Source organism: Octodon degus, unplaced genomic scaffold (assembly GCF_000260255.1).
Source record: "Octodon degus isolate 3935 unplaced genomic scaffold, OctDeg1.0 scaffold00002, whole genome shotgun sequence".
Classification (NCBI taxonomy): Eukaryota; Metazoa; Chordata; class Mammalia; order Rodentia; family Octodontidae; genus Octodon; species Octodon degus.
The window spans coordinates 14,884,858-14,904,653 of NW_004524578.1; the positions used below are offsets into that span (position 1 = coordinate 14,884,858).

General features: G+C 38.7%; 1 protein-coding gene across 4 annotated transcripts in view; it reads left to right on the top strand.

The window, feature by feature from the left end:
- Akap13 (A-kinase anchoring protein 13) overlaps positions 1–19,796 on the top strand; it is a 209,532-nt gene that overhangs the window by 165,808 nt on the left and 23,928 nt on the right. For all 4 annotated transcript variants that reach the window (XM_023710147.1, XM_023710150.1, XM_023710152.1 and 1 more), the window contains 9 exons: positions 1,019–1,086; positions 4,275–4,338; positions 7,505–7,640; positions 9,191–9,303; positions 9,889–10,041; positions 10,961–11,211; positions 13,645–13,770; positions 13,882–13,999; positions 15,419–15,667. In XM_023710147.1, coding sequence (XP_023565915.1) covers positions 1,019–1,086; positions 4,275–4,338; positions 7,505–7,640; positions 9,191–9,303; positions 9,889–10,041; positions 10,961–11,211; positions 13,645–13,770; positions 13,882–13,999; positions 15,419–15,667 — 1,278 coding nt within the window. The remainder of the gene's footprint in view (positions 1–1,018; positions 1,087–4,274; positions 4,339–7,504; positions 7,641–9,190; positions 9,304–9,888; positions 10,042–10,960; positions 11,212–13,644; positions 13,771–13,881; positions 14,000–15,418; positions 15,668–19,796) is intronic.

Below are 19,796 nucleotides of genomic sequence, written 5' to 3' on the forward strand. Positions count from 1 at the left end.
GAAGCACTTAGTACTTCTTTCATTATAGTTATCATTTCTTTTTTTACTTTAGAAATTATATCTGATCTGATTTCCTCTATACCTTTCTGCAGTTGTTTCTTTACTTCCAACGCTATTATTTCAGAGATTTCAGGTATGTGATTCCCAATTTCTTCTATGCTAGTGTGTTCTGCATTTGTTCTGGGAGGACTCAGTGCCTGAGACTGCATTTTGATCCTTCTCTTTATCATTTTGTATACAACTGTCTTCTGACCTTTGGTGTAGAGCTTAGATAGAGTTATTACCTTAGCACCAGGTCCAGATCTACGAAGTTCAGACTCCTCTAGGTGGGTGTGGCTTGGGTCTGGCTGCTGTGCTCCACTTCTTCCTGCTGCAGCCCTTGGAGGTGAACCTTCTATGCCACTCTGGCAAGGTGTTCTGTTCCTAAATCAGCTGAGTGGGTCTTGCCTCTAACCTCTTTGCAGGGAGTTCTGCTGAGGGGGTTCCATGCCGGGCCTGGGCTCTGGGTCGAATGAGGATCTGGCGGGCCCAAGGTCATCTCACTCACACCCTGGGCCCAGGCTCTGAGTCAAATCAGGATCCGTTCGGCCCCGGGTTGTCTCATTCACACACAGGGCCTGGGCTCTGGGTCAAATGAGGATCCGGCAGGCCCCAGGTGGTCTCACACACTGGGTCTGTGCTCTGGGTTGACTTCAATAATAGATTTTCAATAAACCAAAAGGGAAAAATGCACTTTTATAATAATGAAACCTAATTAAAAATCATTTTCAGGCTGTGGAGATAACTAAGTGGTCTAAGCGCCTGCCTGGCAAGCACAAGGTCCCTGCTTAAGCCCGTGGTATTGGGTATCACATGCCTGCTTCCTAGAAGAGGATAGCACATTGTATCTGCAGCTTATAATGACATTCTTCTGCATAAGTGACTTTACTTGGAAACCCGTAGGCATCAGTGGCAGAAATTCAGAATCTAGAGTCTATTTGTTGCTTTGTTGTGACCTTGGGTTTTCCTTTCTTTTCAGATTGCAGTGCTTTTGTTCATAAAAACTGTAGAGAAAGTCTGGCCTCCTGTGCAAAGATCAAAATGAAGGTAAGACATTTGTAGCTACAAGAGTTTAAATAAAAACCTTTAGATTAAACAGAGTTAAAATAAGAGGGTTGTATGTGGGGGTGTAGATGTGGGTGTGGGTGTTGGTTTTTGTTTTGTTTTGTTTTGTTTTGTTTTATTTTGTTTTGCAGTACCGGGGATTGAACTTAGGACCCTGCGCTTGCCAGGCAAGCATTTATTCTACTGAGCTATCTCCCTGGCCCCAGTAAGAGGGTTTAAACTAACAAAATCCTTGGGAATTGATAGTTGAGGTTTCTTGTTTTTATTTATTCATTTGGTACCAATTTTGAGACCAGCATGTTTTTCAAAAATTATCAGTAATCAGTTTTAACACACTCATGAACTTGAGACTTAAAAAAAACTCTGAGTTTCTTCATGTTAAATATACTTCTTTCTGTGATCTTAATATTTGTATTGCTCTTTTTAAAAAATTTTTATTAGTACATCTGCAGTACATGATTATAGTGATTGTGAGTTGGCACACATACATAAGACATCTTATTTCATTATTTGTGGCTTTTTAAAAACCATGTCTGCAAACCTATTTTGCTGTTCACATTGTTTATTTGGGACCATGAGAGCAGCAGATAGAAATCAGGAGCTTGTGATATACTGATGAACAGAGGGCTGCTCTGTTTAGACTCATCTTGTCTGTCTCACTTTTTTTCACAAGTGGTGGCTGGTACTTGCTCTGAGTATGTTATATAGTAATGAACACTGATTTTCTGGGGGCTCTTAAAGGAAAAGTTGGGAGCTGTGGATATATGTCTGTGGAAGACCATTTGCCTCGCACAGGCAAGGCCCTGTGTTCAGTTCCCTGCACTGAGGGAACTACCAGGCTTGGGGGCATACTTTTTAGATAGCTTGTGTGTTTTGTCACCCCTAAATAACTTTCCATTCATGTCAGAGAGACTTTCCAGCTGTGTCTTCCCAAACACACAGTGTGTATGAGTCATCCATAATCAGATACACCTATCTGAAACAGTGGCATCAGTCTTGAGTGTGTATCAGCATCACCTCCAGGGCTTACAAAAAAGAAATTCTGAAATAGAGCCCAGGAATTTGTATATCTTGATAAGTTCCTAGATGATGCTGATAGTCCTTGACTTGACTTTGGGAAGCACTAAACTACCATAAAGAAGGCAGACTTCTGTAACCCAGACTTACTTGGTCTACAGTCATGTATTTTATTTGCCTCATGAAATATGTTTGGTTATTTTTTTATTTTGAGGTAATGCATTTATTTAAAAGTCCTACTTTGTATCATTTTGAGTTTGTAATTTCTCCTGGAAAGCTGGAAGGCCTTATAAGCCTGGTTCACTGGTATTTCCCATCACCCAGCATTTCCTTTTTTTTTTTTTTTTTTTTTGGTGCCGGGGATTGAACTTGGGACCTTGTGCTTACCAGGTTGCTGAGCTATCTCCCCAGTCCCCCAATTCTCTTATCCTACCATCTCTTTCTTTTTTTTTTCCATAGTATTTACCATCTCTACTTTCGTTTAGTAAATTTATTTTTTTTTATTATCTGTACCTTTCTCTTATCTAAAATATAAGCCCCAGACTCACTAGCCAGCCTGAAACAGGCATCTTTGATTCATTATATTCTGAGGAGGGAAAAAAATACTCTGAGAACCTAGCATGTCAGGCTTATTCATCCATAAATATTAGAAGGATGAATGACAAAAAGTCATCAGCTGGACCTGTGCATCTGCTGCCTCTTTTTACACAAAAGCACATACAAGTTCTATATTATTTCCTTCCCCACTTCTGATATTTGTTAGCTTCCTTGGTCTGCAGTAGTTGAGTTCATGTCTTATAAAATTTATTGCTCTTATGAACATACTGAGCTCTAAAATGATGATGTAATAGTAGTATTGCCTGCATGTAAATGTATAACCTAAATGAATTCATTTTAAATTGGAAGCAACCTGTTTTCTCTAATGAGTTGTTCAATTAAAATGCTACAGTCTATAATTTCTTGGTTTTTTAATGACAGTAAGGATTGGATTTAAGGTCTTTACAGTGAGCTATAATCTCAAGCCTTTTTCTTTTATTTCTGAGCCAGGATCTCCCTAAGTTACTCAAGCTGGTATTGGTTTTTTTGGCTTTTTCTGGGAGTACCAAGGATTGAACTCAGGACATTTCCCTTGCCAAGCAGGTGCTTATGCCACTGAGCTATCTCCTCGACCCTCAGGCTAGTCGTGAAGTTGTGGTAGTCCTCACTCCACCTCTGCAGAGTACTGAGCTTACAGAAATTTGACACCAAACCTGACTTACAATTTTATTTTATTTTGAAGAGTAAAAACAAATAGAAAAAAAGACAGAAAAAGGGTAACGTACAACAGTACATATGCTACAGATTTTCAAAGCAGGAACAGCTAATTAACAATAGTTATATTGTCTATTTTTATCATCAAATCTATATATTAACAGATATAGCTATGCAAAATTGCGGAAAGAATTGAATATTGGTACTTGCTTTCAAGAAATCTTAATTTTTTTTCCTTGTTTTTTGTTTTAATTTATTTTAAGGAGAGTATAATAATTGATAAGACATTAGAAATGGTAACATTTAGAAGGCCAAGGTGAGAAGTAGTCAGCCATGGGTTTTGTATTACACATTGCTGTCCTAGATGTTGGCTTATAATTTCTTGAAGTATTTTTTATATAAGATAGAAGTGTTACCTAAATTGAGCATTTTACCGAAGAGTTTCACATCTTATAAATGCTAGTCACAGGATAAACAAATAAGAAAGATTCTGATGCTCTTCTTGAAGAACTGCCAGTCTAGTAGGAAGATAGATGGACATTTGCTATAAATAAGGAAAAATTGTGTGCAGGGTTTCTAGAAGTGCCAGTCACTGCTAGGTGAAGAGAGCAAAGGCTTTATGAAGGAGGTAGTAGCTTAGTTATCCACAAGTAGAAGACTGCCAAGCCTAGGAAGAGAAGAAAAGTGAGCCTGGGAAGAGAAACAGTGCCTGCAGCATTGAGTGCTTGGCAACCCCAGAGGTTGGCAGGTGCATGCACCTGGCCCACAGGATGCTACTAGTCAGTGTAAGAGACAGAGCCAGGAAGTAGGCTGAACCATTCTCTTTTTATTCTAGACTGCTCTAAACATGGCAGAGGATGAGTTGTCTGTACCGCCTTCATGTATTCATTCTGTTTCTTTAGCAGCCCAAAGGAAACTTTCAGGCACAGGACACATCATCACTGCCTGTCATCCTGAGAAACAAACGTAAGTAGCTTGGCCCACCTTTCAGAATGTAGTTTTGACTGGCTCTTTTGTGTGGTTTTCATTTCTTAGTCCTCGTCGCTATTTGAACATCTCTTGTGTAGTAGTAAGGACCTCTTGTTTTGTCCCGTACATTCGTTGGTCAGTAGCTTAGCAGTCTGTGAAAGCCTCTGTAGCAGTGTATACATTAGCTTCAAAGGCAGCACTCCAGCCCTGGGTGTGAGCCGGTTCCCTATGTAGTCTCTGTCCTCACAGCTGTATGAATCAAAGGAAATCTTGCTAGATGCTTGTTAGATGCATTAGGCATATGCATATGTGTGGAGTCTCTGAATTCTTTCCACTGAATTTAAACTAGGTCATGTCACTTACTGTTCATATATTATTTTTTTCTCTCAATACTATAATTACACATGTTGCTTTAAGACTGCTGCTTGCTATCTTTCATAGGCATATTTACATATATATCACATTTTAAATTATCACTTGCCTACAAAACAGGTTATTGAAATTGCTTCCAACTCTTACCATAAATAATATAGTAATACTTACTTTCTTAATTGGCTCCCTAGAAATCTATGTGAAAACTTCTGAAGGCAGTGTTTTTCAAAGTTTAATTCCGTGCTGAGTTAGACATGAGATTCTTAGGCTTTACCCAGACCCTACCCAAAATTCTGGAGGTGAAACCCAGTGTTCTGTTTTATAGATTTTCTAGGTGCTCTTGATATCCTCTTCAAGAATCACTGCTTTATGCTATCATTCTGTAAGTACTTCCAGACAGCTCCAGAATAGCAGTGCCAGTCTGCACGCCGACATAATGTAAATTCCCTTCAGACATTACTGGTTATTACTCATCTCCACATAGAGATGACTAGAAGAGCTGCTTTACCAGACTGACACCCATTTCCACCTGTGATCCAGCACATTCCACATGCCTTTTACAAGTCTAAAGTTTTTCCCTGTGACAACCCTTGTTTCAGAAACCCACTGCCTTTCGTAGCACATAAAATCGCTTTTTCAAAAGTGCCTGTTCTGATCCCTGGCATGCCATGCCAGCCCCACCTCGGGGTCATGCTGAGACACTAAGACTGGGCGCGGTGGCTCACGCCTATAATCCCAGCACTTGAGAGGCTGAGAGCTGGAGAATCACTGTGAGTCTGATCTACGCAGTGAGACCCTGTCCAGCCTGTACTAAATACATTTAAAATAAAGAAGAAGTGCCTGTTCTGTGCAAGGTCCTTGATATGTATTACCTCTGATCCACACAAATATTTATTTTATCTTTCTGAGGCAGATTAGTAGGTGAGAATATAATTTATAGACTGATGTTTTGTAGGCTTGAGTCCCAGTACCACTGTTGATTAACTGTGTAACCTTGAATGTTATTAATCTCTCTGTGACTCATTTTCCTCCTCTGTAAAAGATTGCCAGTAATAAGATCACAGGAAGTCAGGTTTAAATGAAGTTACCAAGAACTCATCAGTGGGTGCCTTGCATTAGACTGTGCTGTCATCAGCACAGTTAATTGTAGTAAGGCTCAAAGGCACTAAGAAGTTTACCCAGCCAGCTGCTGGATTGATTTCAAAAAATGAAAAGCTGTATTTTCATTCTCCTAGGCTGCCACTTAGACACAACTTGTTCCTTATAACTTTCAGGGCTCTACATAGCATTCTGCTCCTCTTATCCTTCCTCTTTATATACACCTCCTGCTTCCTCTTTTTTCCCTTTTTTGTAACTCCCATGATGTTTTTCTGCCTTCATTTATATAATTCTCAGAAGGTCCTTTTTCTTCTGACCTGTCTACTTTCTTCAAGGGCTACTGCTTCTTCCTCCATTGTATTGTATTTGCTTCTTGACTCCCCTTTTGAAACTGAGGCAGGCTTCCGACTCTTCACAGTGAAGCGTGTTTTCTTTTTCACTGTTGCTCCGATTCTCTGTGGGAGCAGGGCCCATGTCTCAGATGTTAGAGTATATCCTGTTTGGGGTACAGTGTTTTATTGTTTTGTCTGTCATAGAATTTGAATTGGGAATGATTGATTATATTAATATCTGTTAAACCAAAAGTATTCTGAAGCATATACAACATCCACCCCAGTTTTACCACCTTTAGCTCTTGACATGCCTGCATAGGCAGATAATGCAATTCATGGCTGGGACCAAGCTCATTTATCAAAGGAAAAATGACTTGTTGACCATGTACCAGTTTAACTGCTTTAGCAAGTTAGAGCTCCAGTTTTCCCTCTGGTCATATTAACGAGAAATATGTAATATGAGAACCATATAGCTTTGTGGCATTAAGGAAATACTACTCTTTCTTTATAAGTCAAAGAAAAATTGATCAAAATCTGTGCACTTAATGATCAGAAGAATCACTTAAGGAGTTACACCGTATGTATACTCCTAGGTCCACCCCACTCGACAAAATGGGGCTGAGAATTTCACACCATATCAGTTCTTTTGTTTCAAGGAGTGTTACTCTTAGTTATCTGTAAGATTCCTTTTACCCTTAAAATCTTTTCAATCTTATTTTTTCATTAGTTTGCGTTTTTAAAATATACAGTATTTTAACATAATTTATCTTCCAGAAATACCATATTAAAGCTTTTTTTTTTTTTTGCGGAACCAGGGATTGAACTTAGGCTCTTGCTCTTGCCAGGCAGGTGCTTATTCTACTGAAATGTCTCCCTGGCCCTAACATGGACTCAACTTTTTTTTAAGCAAAAACGATAGCTTATTATGTGCTTTGTTGTTATGTCCCTTAATGTTTTATTTCTCTCTTTACTACCCATTTTAGTGTCAGTACATGGACTGTGTCCTCAACGTTGCATCATACTCTAATATATGATGTACTGTAACTTACCAGTCTCTCAGTACTCATTTATGTCATTTTTGGTCTTTTGCCATTATCAACAGGTTACATTGAATAACTTCAGACATGCGACTATATCTCATAGAATAAACACGTTCTTTGTAATCAAATGATCAAAGAAGAGAGGCATTTACACTTTTAGTAGTTACTTGCAAACTGTCCTTCATAGTTTTTGTACCAACTTACACTCCAAAGTCCAACCCGTTTTAAAGCATTTGCTTTTATTCAGCATGTGTAAAATATATCAGCACTAGGAGGGCGTGGATAGGTGATGTTGAGTTCATGTCCTCTCTGCCTTCGCAGCCTCACAGCCCAAGGAGCGCCCCCGATCTGCAGTCCTCCTAGCTGAAGAACCCATGGCTGCCCCAGTGTTTGCTAACAGACGGTCCCAGCAGAGTGTCTGTCTCTCCAAAAGTGTCTCCATACAGAACATCACTGGGTAAGTGGAGGTTTAGCTAGTACAGTTGATACCTGGGTGACAGGAGCATAACAATCACATCATTTGACATTAGATGCTTCTTTTGAGAAACAAGTACATAAAATAATGGGCTGGTGTACTGGTGCACAGATGGTTGTTGGAGACAGGAGAAAGGGGACTGAATTGGAGGTACTGTTTTGGCTGCCATTTTGTGATAGAAATCTCCTTTAAATACCATTATCAGGCTGGTTGTTCTGGGCATGATCAGCCCTGCTTTTGAAAAGCCTGAGTTCTAGCAAGATGTCTTAATTCAAAATAAAAAATAGGAAAAAAGATAATAAAATAGAAATTTGTGTTTGCAGCTACATATTTTTATCTTTAGATAACACTTTTCTGTTGTACCTATGAACCTGGTTGCCTTATTTCTTTGTGTTTCCCAGCCTTGCCTCTTATCTCTTTAGCCAGTTCCATAGAGGTAAGTTATGGGCCCCTTGCTATGTTTCTACTGCTTTGCACTTTTGTAGTCCGCTACAGAAGTTGTTATGGCTGGGGGGCTATTCAGGCATTGCCTAGTGAGTGGTTGACATAGGGTTGATTATATTGTTGGCTGGCTTTGATGAGATGCCCCAGGTCTATTCAGTCCCTATAAGACATGTCAAATGCAGAACTCAGAACATTTCAGGAGGGCTGGCCTGATAGTCAGAGGGCTAAAGCACCTGCTTAGGCAGAGTGCAGCAACCAGAGTTCAATCCCCAGCCTGCCATGCCAGCCCCGCCCCCAAGGCACACTGAGATCGCAATTGAGCCTGGGGGTGGTGGCACATGCCTGTAATCCCAGCTCTTAGGAGGCTGAGCACAGGTCACTACCAGTGCAATCTATTGTAGACCCTGTCTCCCTTGTACTAACTACATTTAAAAAAAAAAAAAAAAAAAAAAAAAAAAAAGAAGGACAAATTTTGCACTAAAGGTTATAAAATCTTCTTTAGTCTCTATTTCCTAAGTTCCATGTTTGTTAAAATTTCTTCCTTAAAAAACATTTTAGATTGTTTTGGTTTGTTTTTATTTTTAGTATGTCTTCTTCTCAAAGTTATAATATTACAAAGTATATTTACATTGTAACTTTGAAAAGTTGATTCTTAAATAAAACTCAGAATTTTAAATGATGTTTTTGTGTTGTATAACAAACATTCATTTTGTGCTTACTATGCTAGCTGAGGAGTTGGTTGGGGTTAAGAAAGTCCTGAGAAAATAGTTTATCCTAAATGCATCATCAGTTGTTATTTAGGGAACAGGAAGGTAAAAATGTAATATTTAGATAATAAACTAAACTACCTTATGTAAACTTCTCTTTGTTTCTTACCACTTTTTTAAAAAGGCTCAAAATGCAGTAATAGTAAATGCCTCCAAACATCTTTAATAGTGTTCCACATAGCTATATACCTAAACACTTTTTCTTCAGTCAGAGAAGAGCTTACAGCTACCATTTTAGAGTTTTTCAGGTGCTCTTTTAAGAATACAAATACACTTATCAGAATGTATATTACAACAGTATAAACTTAATTTTGTTCCCAGAGTTGGCAGTGAGGAGAGCATGTCAAACACCTGGAAATTCCTGTCGCACTCAACAGACTCACTAAATAAAATCAGCAAGGTCAATGAGTCCACAGAATCACTTACGGATGAAGGTAAGAGGAAGTTACAACCTATATAGTATTCCGTGTCTCTGAAGAGACTGTTGTTTTGCAGAGTACTAGTGTTAATGAATAGTACTGTCTGCCTCTTCCTTACTCTGAAGATTCTGTAAACTGTAAATCCTCAAACACATCATAATGAATTGATAGTCACACTTAGCCAATTCTGAGCTGTCCTTTGAAAGATGGCACTGATTTTAATTTAGGTATACTCTTTGCTACAAGTGTATTTTCTTCCCCTAGACTTTTGTACATTTTCATTTTAGCTATCTTGGCAGAATTATAAGGCTGTTCTCTTTAAATATGTAAATGTAGCACATCCTTTCTAGATAGCAGGAATCATGTCTTAATTTTGTTTGATTCATGTCATGTTTGTCATTTTTATCCAGCCTTGAATGTAGAGTTCGTCATTCCTAAACAGGACTTAATTCTTTTCTACTACTGTGATAACGCTTTCCGTGAATGTCCCATACATCAGTACAGATCTGTGTCTAACGTATCACCCTGAGAAGAGTCTATCCTAGCCTTTTAGTGGTCATAGTGCCAAGGTTCTCATATTGATCTCTTTGATATCTTGAGGAGTAGGTACAGACATGAATGAAGGACAGCTAATGGGAGACTTTGAGATTGATTCCAAACAGCTAGAAGCAGAGTCCTGGAGTCGGGTAGTGGACAGCAAATTTCTGAAACAGCAAAAGAAAGATGTGGTCAAACAACAAGAAGTAATTTATGGTGAGATTCTATATTTTGCTTGCTTGTGTTTGATTTGTGTTATGAAGCATTTTTAATCTGGTGATTTGTTGGGCTATGAAAAATGAATTTAAAAGAAATTAGTTTTTAATATGTGGCATTTTATTTTATTTCAGTACTGGGAATCAAATTCAGGATCTTGTGCTTGCTGGGTAGGAACTGTGCCACTGAGCTATATCCCTGACCCATTATGTGGCATTTTAAAGGCTTTGCTTTAAAACTTTGAAGTAGAGAAACATGGCCTTGTTTACATCCTCCTTTCTTCCTGTTTCCCATTGTGTTGAACATTTGACTTCGTACATGAGAGCTTAGTTGTAAGCAGTCCTAGAATGAAATCTCTTAATGAAGGCACAGGGTAGTTCTTTAGCTGCAGTGGAAAGTAGACAGAACACAAGTCAGTTATAAAAACTAAGAACATATTTAAGACCTTTTTGAAAATCATTATTTAAAACTGTCAATTTTTATTATTATTATTTTTTATCTTAGGGAAGGGTCTACAGGTCTCACTACTAGATCAGACTCCTAGTGATCTGCCTGTTTACAGCCTCCCACAAGCTGGGATTATGGGCGTGTGCCACCATGCCCAGTCTCAATTGCTATCTCAGTGAGCCCCAGGGGGCAGGGCGGCATGTCAGGCCAGGGGATCAGGAACCCCCACCCACCCACCCAGCCTCTACGCCTGCTTGCAGGCGCTTTAATCCACTGAGCTATTTGGCCAGCCCTAAAACTGTCAGAATTCAGGATAGCTATCATCAAAAAAGAATTTAGATTATGTTAAAAATAGAGAAAAAGATAAGGAGTATGTAGGGAAACTATAGCCATTGATCCAGTTTTAAGTTGGGCTCCAGAATTTATGAAATAAATGACTGCGAAGGCCCCTCAATCTCTGTCTTCCTTTCAGAGTTGATGCAGACAGAGTTTCATCACATCCGCACGCTCAAGATCATGAGTGATGTGTACAGTCGGGGGATGATGACTGAGCTCCTCTTCGAGCAGCAGATGGTGGAAAAGCTGTTCCCCTGTTTAGATGAGCTGATCAGCATTCATAGCCAGTTCTTTCAGAGGATCTTGGAGCGGAAGAAGGAGTCTCTAGTGGATAAAAGTGAAAAGAACTTCCTTGTCAAGAGGATAGGGGATGTGCTTGTAAATCAGGTGAGCAGGGATGAGCTCAGGCTCGTCTCACACCGTGGGAAAGAGTGAAGCTCTGTGCTCAGGAACCGTGTACTCACCTCTGTAAACTTGGGCAAGTGATAGCGCCTCTCTGACTCTTGATTTCCTAAGAGGATGCTACTTTAGAAAGTTAAGGGAGTGAATGTGTAAACTACCCAACATAGGATAGATAGATACTCAATAATAAAAGTTAGTTTTTCTTCCTTGGAATCCATACCATCATCAGAAGCAATATAGCTTAAGAAATCAAGAATACTTGTTGAGAAACTTCAGCTTTCCCCTATTGCTTAAATCAGAAGAATCTCATTTATTTAAAAACCAGCAGATGCCTAGAAAATTAAGCAACTATCTATGAAATATTTCGTAAAACATGTATTCTTATTTTCATCAAGGGTGTGGTATAGTTTTCATTCCCCTCCAAAAAATATTCAGTCTACCAATTATTTTAGTACTTTGAGATGTTTGTCATAGGCAGCTTTTAATGTTTTCTTTTGAAACTATTTTCATTTTTTTAAAAAAATTATGAGTATAACTTTAACAGAAACAGTGTTACAACACAAGTATATGGCTCAATCTTTTTCTCCAGCAAATCCCTGCTTCTGTGTAGAAGAAAGGCATAATTGCTGGAGTGTTTGTCCAAGAATTGGAAATTTTAGCTTCCTTTGACTTTTGAGCCCATACTCCTTACTTGATCAGTTTAATGCTATATTCGTTCACTCTTTGAGTGTTTACTGAGTATCTCCTGAATGACAGGTCATACTACTCATGTGACTAAGTATGGCTTGGACATTTGGCCCACTGAGCTCCTGTTCTAAAAGTAAAAAGGCGTGCTTTGAAATAAACGCAGATTCTGTGTAGTAAATTTCATTTCCCAAATGCACACTGAACAACATCATTATAAAATACAGGGACTAAAATGGAAGACCTACAAATGAGGCTCATTCTTCCCCCTAAACTTCCCCTTTAACAACGTTTTTCATTTTTTCTTTGTGCCTTCAGGACCTGCACAGGGCCCTTGTCTACTCTTGGCTTGTATTATCATCTTAACCCCTTATATTTGTATGTACCCCTTAAGATCTTCAGTGCTAGTCTTGTGTTGGCTATTACTCTGTGCCATTGCTAGAGAACCCGTTAGAGAATTTGCTTTACATTTGAGCAGATGTCTTACCATCTTTTTGCCTCAGCTTATCTATTGGTAAATGAATAAAGGAAAAGCTACCTTGAGCCTTCTTCACGTTTTTTGGTAAGGATAAATTTGTGTTGCCTCCAGAGATTTTTCAGTATATGCAAATCCGTGTTTGGCATGCATCACATAAACTCCACTCAGAAACTCACTGAATTACGCCAACATAAACATAGCTTCAGATGGACCTTTGAGATTGCACACATTTGGAAATGTTTTAAGAGCCATGCAAAAGTATTAAAGCTGCCTGCCTGAAGGAGGTTGGATTATCAGATCCTCAGATAAAGAAGCCTGTTAGTGCTCTGTAGTATGTAATTGATTAAGGTCAAATTTCTAAGACCCATGGTCACATGATAAATTTCTAGTGAACTTCCTTATTTGCTGCTGTGTTCAGAACAAATGGAAGAATACATTTCACAGTCTGTGGAGATGGCAAATAAGAATTTCTGTAAGTTTTTATTCCTTAAATATACATAATAGCTTTATTGAGATTAAAATATGTAAGCCATAAAATCCACTCATTTAAAATGTATAGTGAAATGGTTTTTAGTATATTCATAATTAGGCAGTCATCACCATAGTCAGTTTTAGAATATTTTTATCATCCAAAAAGGAAAATCCCAGCACTCTGGATGGCTAAGACAGGAAGAGTGCAAGTTTGAGCCCTGCCTCAAAATAAAAAATAATTGGCTAGGGGTGTAGCTCATTGTGAAGGCCTGAGGTTCCATCCCTAGTACCTACCCCTAAAACCTCATATTCATTAGTAGTCATCCACATGTCCCACAAACACCAAACTGCACTCGTCCTAGGTAACCACTAACTTTGCTGTCCTCAAGAAACAATATGTGATGTTTTGCGATTGGTTTTTTTTACTTGGCATAATGCTTTGAAGGTTCATCACACATTATAGCATGTAATGATTCTTCATGTCCTTTTTATGGCTGAATAATATTCCATTGCATGGATAACATCTTTTGTTAATAGTCATTTCCATCAGAATACTTTTATGAATAATGCTGCCATGAACATCGGTTTACAAATTTTTGGTTATTGTATGTTTCAGGACATTCACCTAGTAGTGAAATTGCTGGGTCTTAGGAGAATTGTAGCTAAGCCATTTAATGAAACTCCTGCTTCAGTTTACTTTTATAAATAGGACAGAAACTTTTTTACAAATTAGTAAAATAAGTTTGGTGAGTTACAGCATAACCAGTGTTCTCTTTCTTCTGCAGTTTTCGGGTGAGAGTGCCGAACGTTTGAAGAAGACATACGGCAAGTTTTGTGGGCAGCACAACCAGTCTGTGAACTACTTCAAAGACCTCTACACAAAGGATAAGCGTTTTCAGGCATTTGTAAAGGTACTAAATAGGAAGCATGGAGACTTCCACCACTGGCAAGAAACATCACTGTTGATTTTAGCTAGTCATCCTCCCGTTATAGTTCCTAATAATTTGTTCATTACCTTATAGAAGAAGATGAGCAGTTCGGTGGTAAGGAGGCTTGGAATCCCAGAGTGCATATTGCTTGTTACCCAGCGAATCACCAAGTACCCAGTTTTATTCCAGCGAATATTGCAGTGTACCAAAGGTGAGTCTCCTTTTTATTTTATTTAACTTTTTTTATTTTTTATTTATTTTTTCAGAACTGGAGATTGAACTCAGGCCCTTGCACTTGCTAAGCAACTGCTTATTCTACTGAGCCATCTCCCAGCCCCTGAGTCTCCTTTTTAAACTTACTCTAATAGCTGGGCATAGTGGCACATGCCTGTAATCCCAGCATTTGGAAGGCTGTGGCAGGAAGGTTGCTGTGAGTTTGAAGCCAGCCTGGGTTACATAGTGAATTAAAAGGCAACCTGAATTACAGAATAAGACCCTGACTCAAAAAAAAAAAAAAAAAGCTTAGTCTTAGTCTTTTTTTTTTTTTTTTTTTTTTTTTTTTGGTACTGGGGATTGAACTCAGGCCCTTGCGCTTGCCAGGCAAGTGCTTATTCTACTGAGCTATCTACCCAGCCTTAGTCTTAGTTTTATAGGTCAGTGATATGCTTTTTTATGTCCAGTAACATGAGAGACCACTGTAGCAAAACTATTTCATAAACTGTCAATATAAAACACATTTTGTGTTGTATCTTGAAAACTGTTTTCTTGAGTGAAAACTGAGAACATTGTTACCAGACATTGGGTGGATGACAGCAAGAAGGAAAGGAAGTATTCACTGATTTCCAATCAGAGCTCAGTGCACTGAACACCTTCCCTTATCACTAGACTGGTAGATAAGTCCCACTGCAACAGCAAACAGAAACACCAAATGACACTCAGGTTTTGGAGACAGATTTATTTAGGTTGTTGGGCACTGACCTGGATCATTCCCAGAATATCAAGCCCTGATCTCCGGTGGCTGAGGGCTTACATGAGCTAAGCAAGCAGGAAGAACAGCAGCAAGGTGGCTTGTCAACTGAGGATTGGTTTATACAGTGTGTCATGTGACCAGACATTTCTAAGAGAACTGAAACAGGAACTGTTTACCTGGGTAACTAAGAAACGCAAGTATGGAGGGGGGTACGCACAGGGTGGGGGCATTTTTCTGCTATACCACCAGTTCTTTTGTTAAGTGTAGAGTTGCTACTGATTCTCATTTAATCAGTATTTAGTTTCTTCTCTCTTGGCTATTCCTGTTAAAATTTTGAGGTAATTATATTAAAGGTTAGGTGAAACAGAGACAAATAACGTGTTGCTCCTCTCTGTACTACTATTCCTCCCCCAAAAATGACTTTTATTTTATAGTATATAATTGCATGTCATCCATGCCATGCAGTATTCCTTTCTTTAGAATTAAATGTATGACAGCCAGAGAGATAGACCCTGTGACCTCTGCTACCTTAGTTTTACTCTGATAGCATATCTACAAAGGGAACGTGATGGTATCATGGGCCAAGAAGGCCCAGTACCTTCCCGTTTTATTCTGGTCTGAAAGGAGCCATGGCAAACAGCATTGTTCTTCCCTCCTAAGACAATGAAGTGGAGCAAGATGACCTGGCTCAGTCTCTGAGCCTGGTGAAGGATGTCATTGGAGCTGTGGACAGCAAAGTGGCAAGTTATGAGAAGAAAGTACGTCTCAACGAGATCTATACGAAGACAGACAGCAAGTCGATCATGAGGATGAAGAGTGGCCAGATGTTTGCCAAGGAGGATTTGAAGCGGAAGAAGCTGGTGCGGGACGGGAGTGTGTTTCTGAAGAGCACAGCAGGAAGGCTGAAAGGTAAGACTTCCCTGGCTTCTATCTGAGTTGTGCCTCGGGAGAGTAGGAAGAAGCCAAGTGCTTTTCTTGGAAATTCTTCACCAGATTTTCTTCTAGGAGTCATCATTTAGTTCTGTCAAAAAGCACTAGTTTGCAGTAGTTTACAAAATCATATGAAATACAGGAAGAAAAGGAAATGATAAATCCAGGGGGAAAAGTTTTTAAAAACGTAAAGGATTAGATTAATACCAATTTGTAAGCTGGTAACATGGCACATGCCTGAAATCCTCCCACTCGGGAGGCTGAGGCAGAAAGGTCAGGAGGTTGAGGCCAGTGTAGACCATGTAGTAAGTTCAAAGTCAACTTAAACCTCATAGCAGACACCTGCCTCCAAAAAAAATACCAACTTGCAAGCTATTAATAAAAGCATACTTCTTTCTGAGACATGTGTAGCCACTACGAAATCATGGGTATGGGAAAGCAGTTGTCAGAAGGGAAAGAACAGTTAGTAAAAATTGATAGAAGTTCATGAAATTGAAATCTCTCACTTGTTCCCAGAGATGTTAGGGGATGTGTGGCTTCTGAGATTTAGAGAAAGGTAAGTTTAATTCATATCAACTACCTTATTACATTTTATGTTGTCTTTTTTTATTTAACTTTTTATGAGGGGCCGGGGAGAGGGCCTGAATTAAACCCCTGGTTCCACCAAAAAAAGAAAAAGAATGCTTTTTGGGGCCAGGGAGGTAGCTCAGTAGAATAAGCATTTGCCTGGCAAGCAAAAGAGCCTGAGTTCAATCTCCAGTTCTGCCGATGATGATGATGATGATGATGATGATGATGATGATGATGATGATGATGATGATGATTTAAAAATAATAATAATAAATAAAATAACTTTTTATCAACAAGATCTACAATTCAGTGAAAATTCAAGCACAACTTATCGTAATTTATAGGATGCAATGAAAAAAGTTCTCAGAGGGAAATTCATAGCTGTAAACTCACACATTCGGAAAACAGAACAGGAACAAATAAATACCCTAATGCTGCACCTTCAACAACTAGAAAAGGAAGAGCAAACCAAACGAAGAGCCCAAAGACAGGAAGAAATTACAAAGATTAGAGCAGAAATTAATTCAATTGAGACGAAGAAAACAGTTCAAAGAATTAAAAAGGCAAAAAGCTGGTTCTTTGAAAGATTAAATAAAATCGATAAGCCCCTAGCCAACCTCATCAAAAAGAGGAAAGAAAAATTCAAATACAAGCAATAAGGAATGAAAAGGGTATAATTACCACAGACCCAGTGGAAATTCAGAAGATTATCCATAGCTACTTTGAGAATCTTTACTCTCACAGAATAGAAGACACAGAAGGAATGGACAGATTCCTAGAAAGGTACAAATTACCACAACTGAATCAAAAGATATAACCACTCTCAATAGCCCAATAACAGCCAATGAAATACATGTAATTAAAAACCTACCGACAAAAGTCCAGGTCTGGATGGATTCACAGCTGAATTCTACAAGACATTTACAGAAGATGTCCCTATGCTCTTCAAACTCTTCAGTGAAATTGAATAGGAAGCATTCCTCCCAAAATCATTCCTGGAGGCAAGTATTATACTGACACACAACCAGGGAAAGATGCAACGAAGAAAGAGAACTACAGGCCGATCTCCCTCATGAACATTGATGCCAAAGTCCTCAATAAAATCCTAGCAAATAGAATATAGCAAATTATCAAGAAGATCATACATGGGGGCCAAGGAGATGGCTCAGTAGAATAAGCGCTTCCCTGGCAAGCGCAAGGGCCTGAGTTCAATTCCTGGCTCCGCAACAAAAAAAAAAAAGATCATATACCATGACCAGGTTGGATTCATGCCAGGGACGCAAGGATGGTTCAATATTTAAAAATCTATAAATGTAACACACTATATCAATAGAGTGAAAACTAAAAACCACATGATCATCTCCATTGATGCAGAAAAGGCTTTTGACAAAGTCCAACACTCATTCATGTTCAAAGTCCTACAGAAAATTGGAATCGATGGCCTCTACTTCAGTCTGGTAAAAGCCATTTATGAAAACCCAACAGCTAACATAATCCTAAGTGGGGAAAAACTGAAATCTTTTACTCTTAGATCTGGTACAAGACAAGGATGTCCTCTGTCACCCCTCCTATTCAGTATAGTTCTGGAATCATTAGCTACAGCCATTAGACAAGAGAAAGAAATAAAAGGAATAAGGATAGGCAAAGAAGAAATTAAATTATCATTATTAGCAGATGACATTATACTTTACTTGGAAGACTCAAAAACCTCCACCAAGAAGCTACTAGAATTAATACACAAATTCAGTAGCATAGCAGGTTATAAAGTCAATACCCAAAAGTCAATAGCATTCCTCTACACAGACAACAAACACACTGAGAGGGAGATTATAGAAATAATACCTTTTATAATAGCACCGAGGAAAATGAAATACCTTGGAATTCATCTAACTAAAGTCAAAGATCTTTTCAAGGAAAATTACAGTACTCTGAGAAAAGAGATCGTAGAGGATTTTCAGAAAATGGAAAGATATCCCACGCTCCTAGATAGGAAGAACCAACATTGTGAAGATGCCCAGACTCCCAAAACTGCTGTACAGATTTAAAGCAATCCCTATCATACTACAACCAACATACCTCACAGACCTAGAGAAATCATTCCTAAAATTTATTTGGAACCAGAAAATACCTAGAATAGCAAAGGCAATCCTGGGCAATAAAGACAAGGCAGGAAGCATTACAATTCCTGATGTGAAATTATACTACAAGGCTACTGTGATAAAATCAGCATGGTTAAAAAAAAAAAAAAATCAGCATGCCACTGGCAACAAAATAGACCTGAGGATCAATGGAATAGATCAGAAGACGCTAAAGCCCCTACGAACACACTCAGCCACCTTATCTTTGACAAAGGGGCCAAACATACTCACTGGAAGGAAGAAAGTCTCTTTAACAGATGGTGCTGGAAAAACTGTCTCTCTCCATGTCAAAAACTAAAACCTGACCCAGGTCTGTCACCATTCACTAAGCTAAAGTCAAAATGGGTTAAAGATCTAAACATTAAAGCAGGGACATTAAATCTCCTGGAAGAGAAAGGAGGAGGAACTCTTGAAGACAGAGGGGTAGGCAAAGACTTCATGAACAAAAATGAAATCGCAAGGGAAACAGTTGAAAGAATTAACAACTGGGACCTCCTCTTACTGAGAAATTTTTTCATGTCAAAAGAAATTATCAACAACGTGAAAAGACCACCCACAAATTTGGAAAAAATTATCACAAATAAGTACTCAAAGGTCTACTCTCTAGAATTTATGAAGAACTAAAAAACACTAGGGCCCTAAAATTTAAAGACCCAGTCCAGAAATGGGCATCTGAGATGAACACACACTTCTCAGAGGATGAGATTAAAGAAGCATATAAATATATGAAAAAATGCTCCACATCACTAGCCATTCGCGAAATGCAAATTAAAACAATATTGAGATAACATCTCACCCCAGAAAGAATGGCTATCATAAAGAAATCACCCAGCAACTAATGTTGGAGAGGCTGTGGGGAAAAAGGAACCCTTCTCCACTGCTGGTGTGAATGTAGACTGGTGCAACCGTTATGGAAATCAGTGTGGAGACTCCTTAGAAAAGTTGGACTGGAAATCCCATTTAAACCAGCTATTCCTCTACTGGGAATTTTCCCGGAGGATCTGAAGACATCTTATCATAGGGATATATGTGTGCCTATGTTTATAGCAGCACAGTTTGTGATAGCCAAATCATGGAAACAACCAAGATGCCCATCACCTGAGTAATGGTTGAAAAAGATGTGGTATTTTTACACAATGGAGTATTACTCAGCTATAAAGATTGATAAACTCAAAGCCTTTGTATTGAAGTGGATGCCACTTGAACATATACTCATACGTGAAATAAACCAGACACACATGTGTAAATATCATATAGTTTCCCTAGTATAAGAACTCCAAAGAAGAAATACAAATAGAAAAGTATATTACAAGTAAAAGGAAAGCAGAATCTCAAGGACTAACTAATCAAGAGAGGGAAAGGAGAAGAGCTAGGAAATATGACAATGTCAAGCCATACAG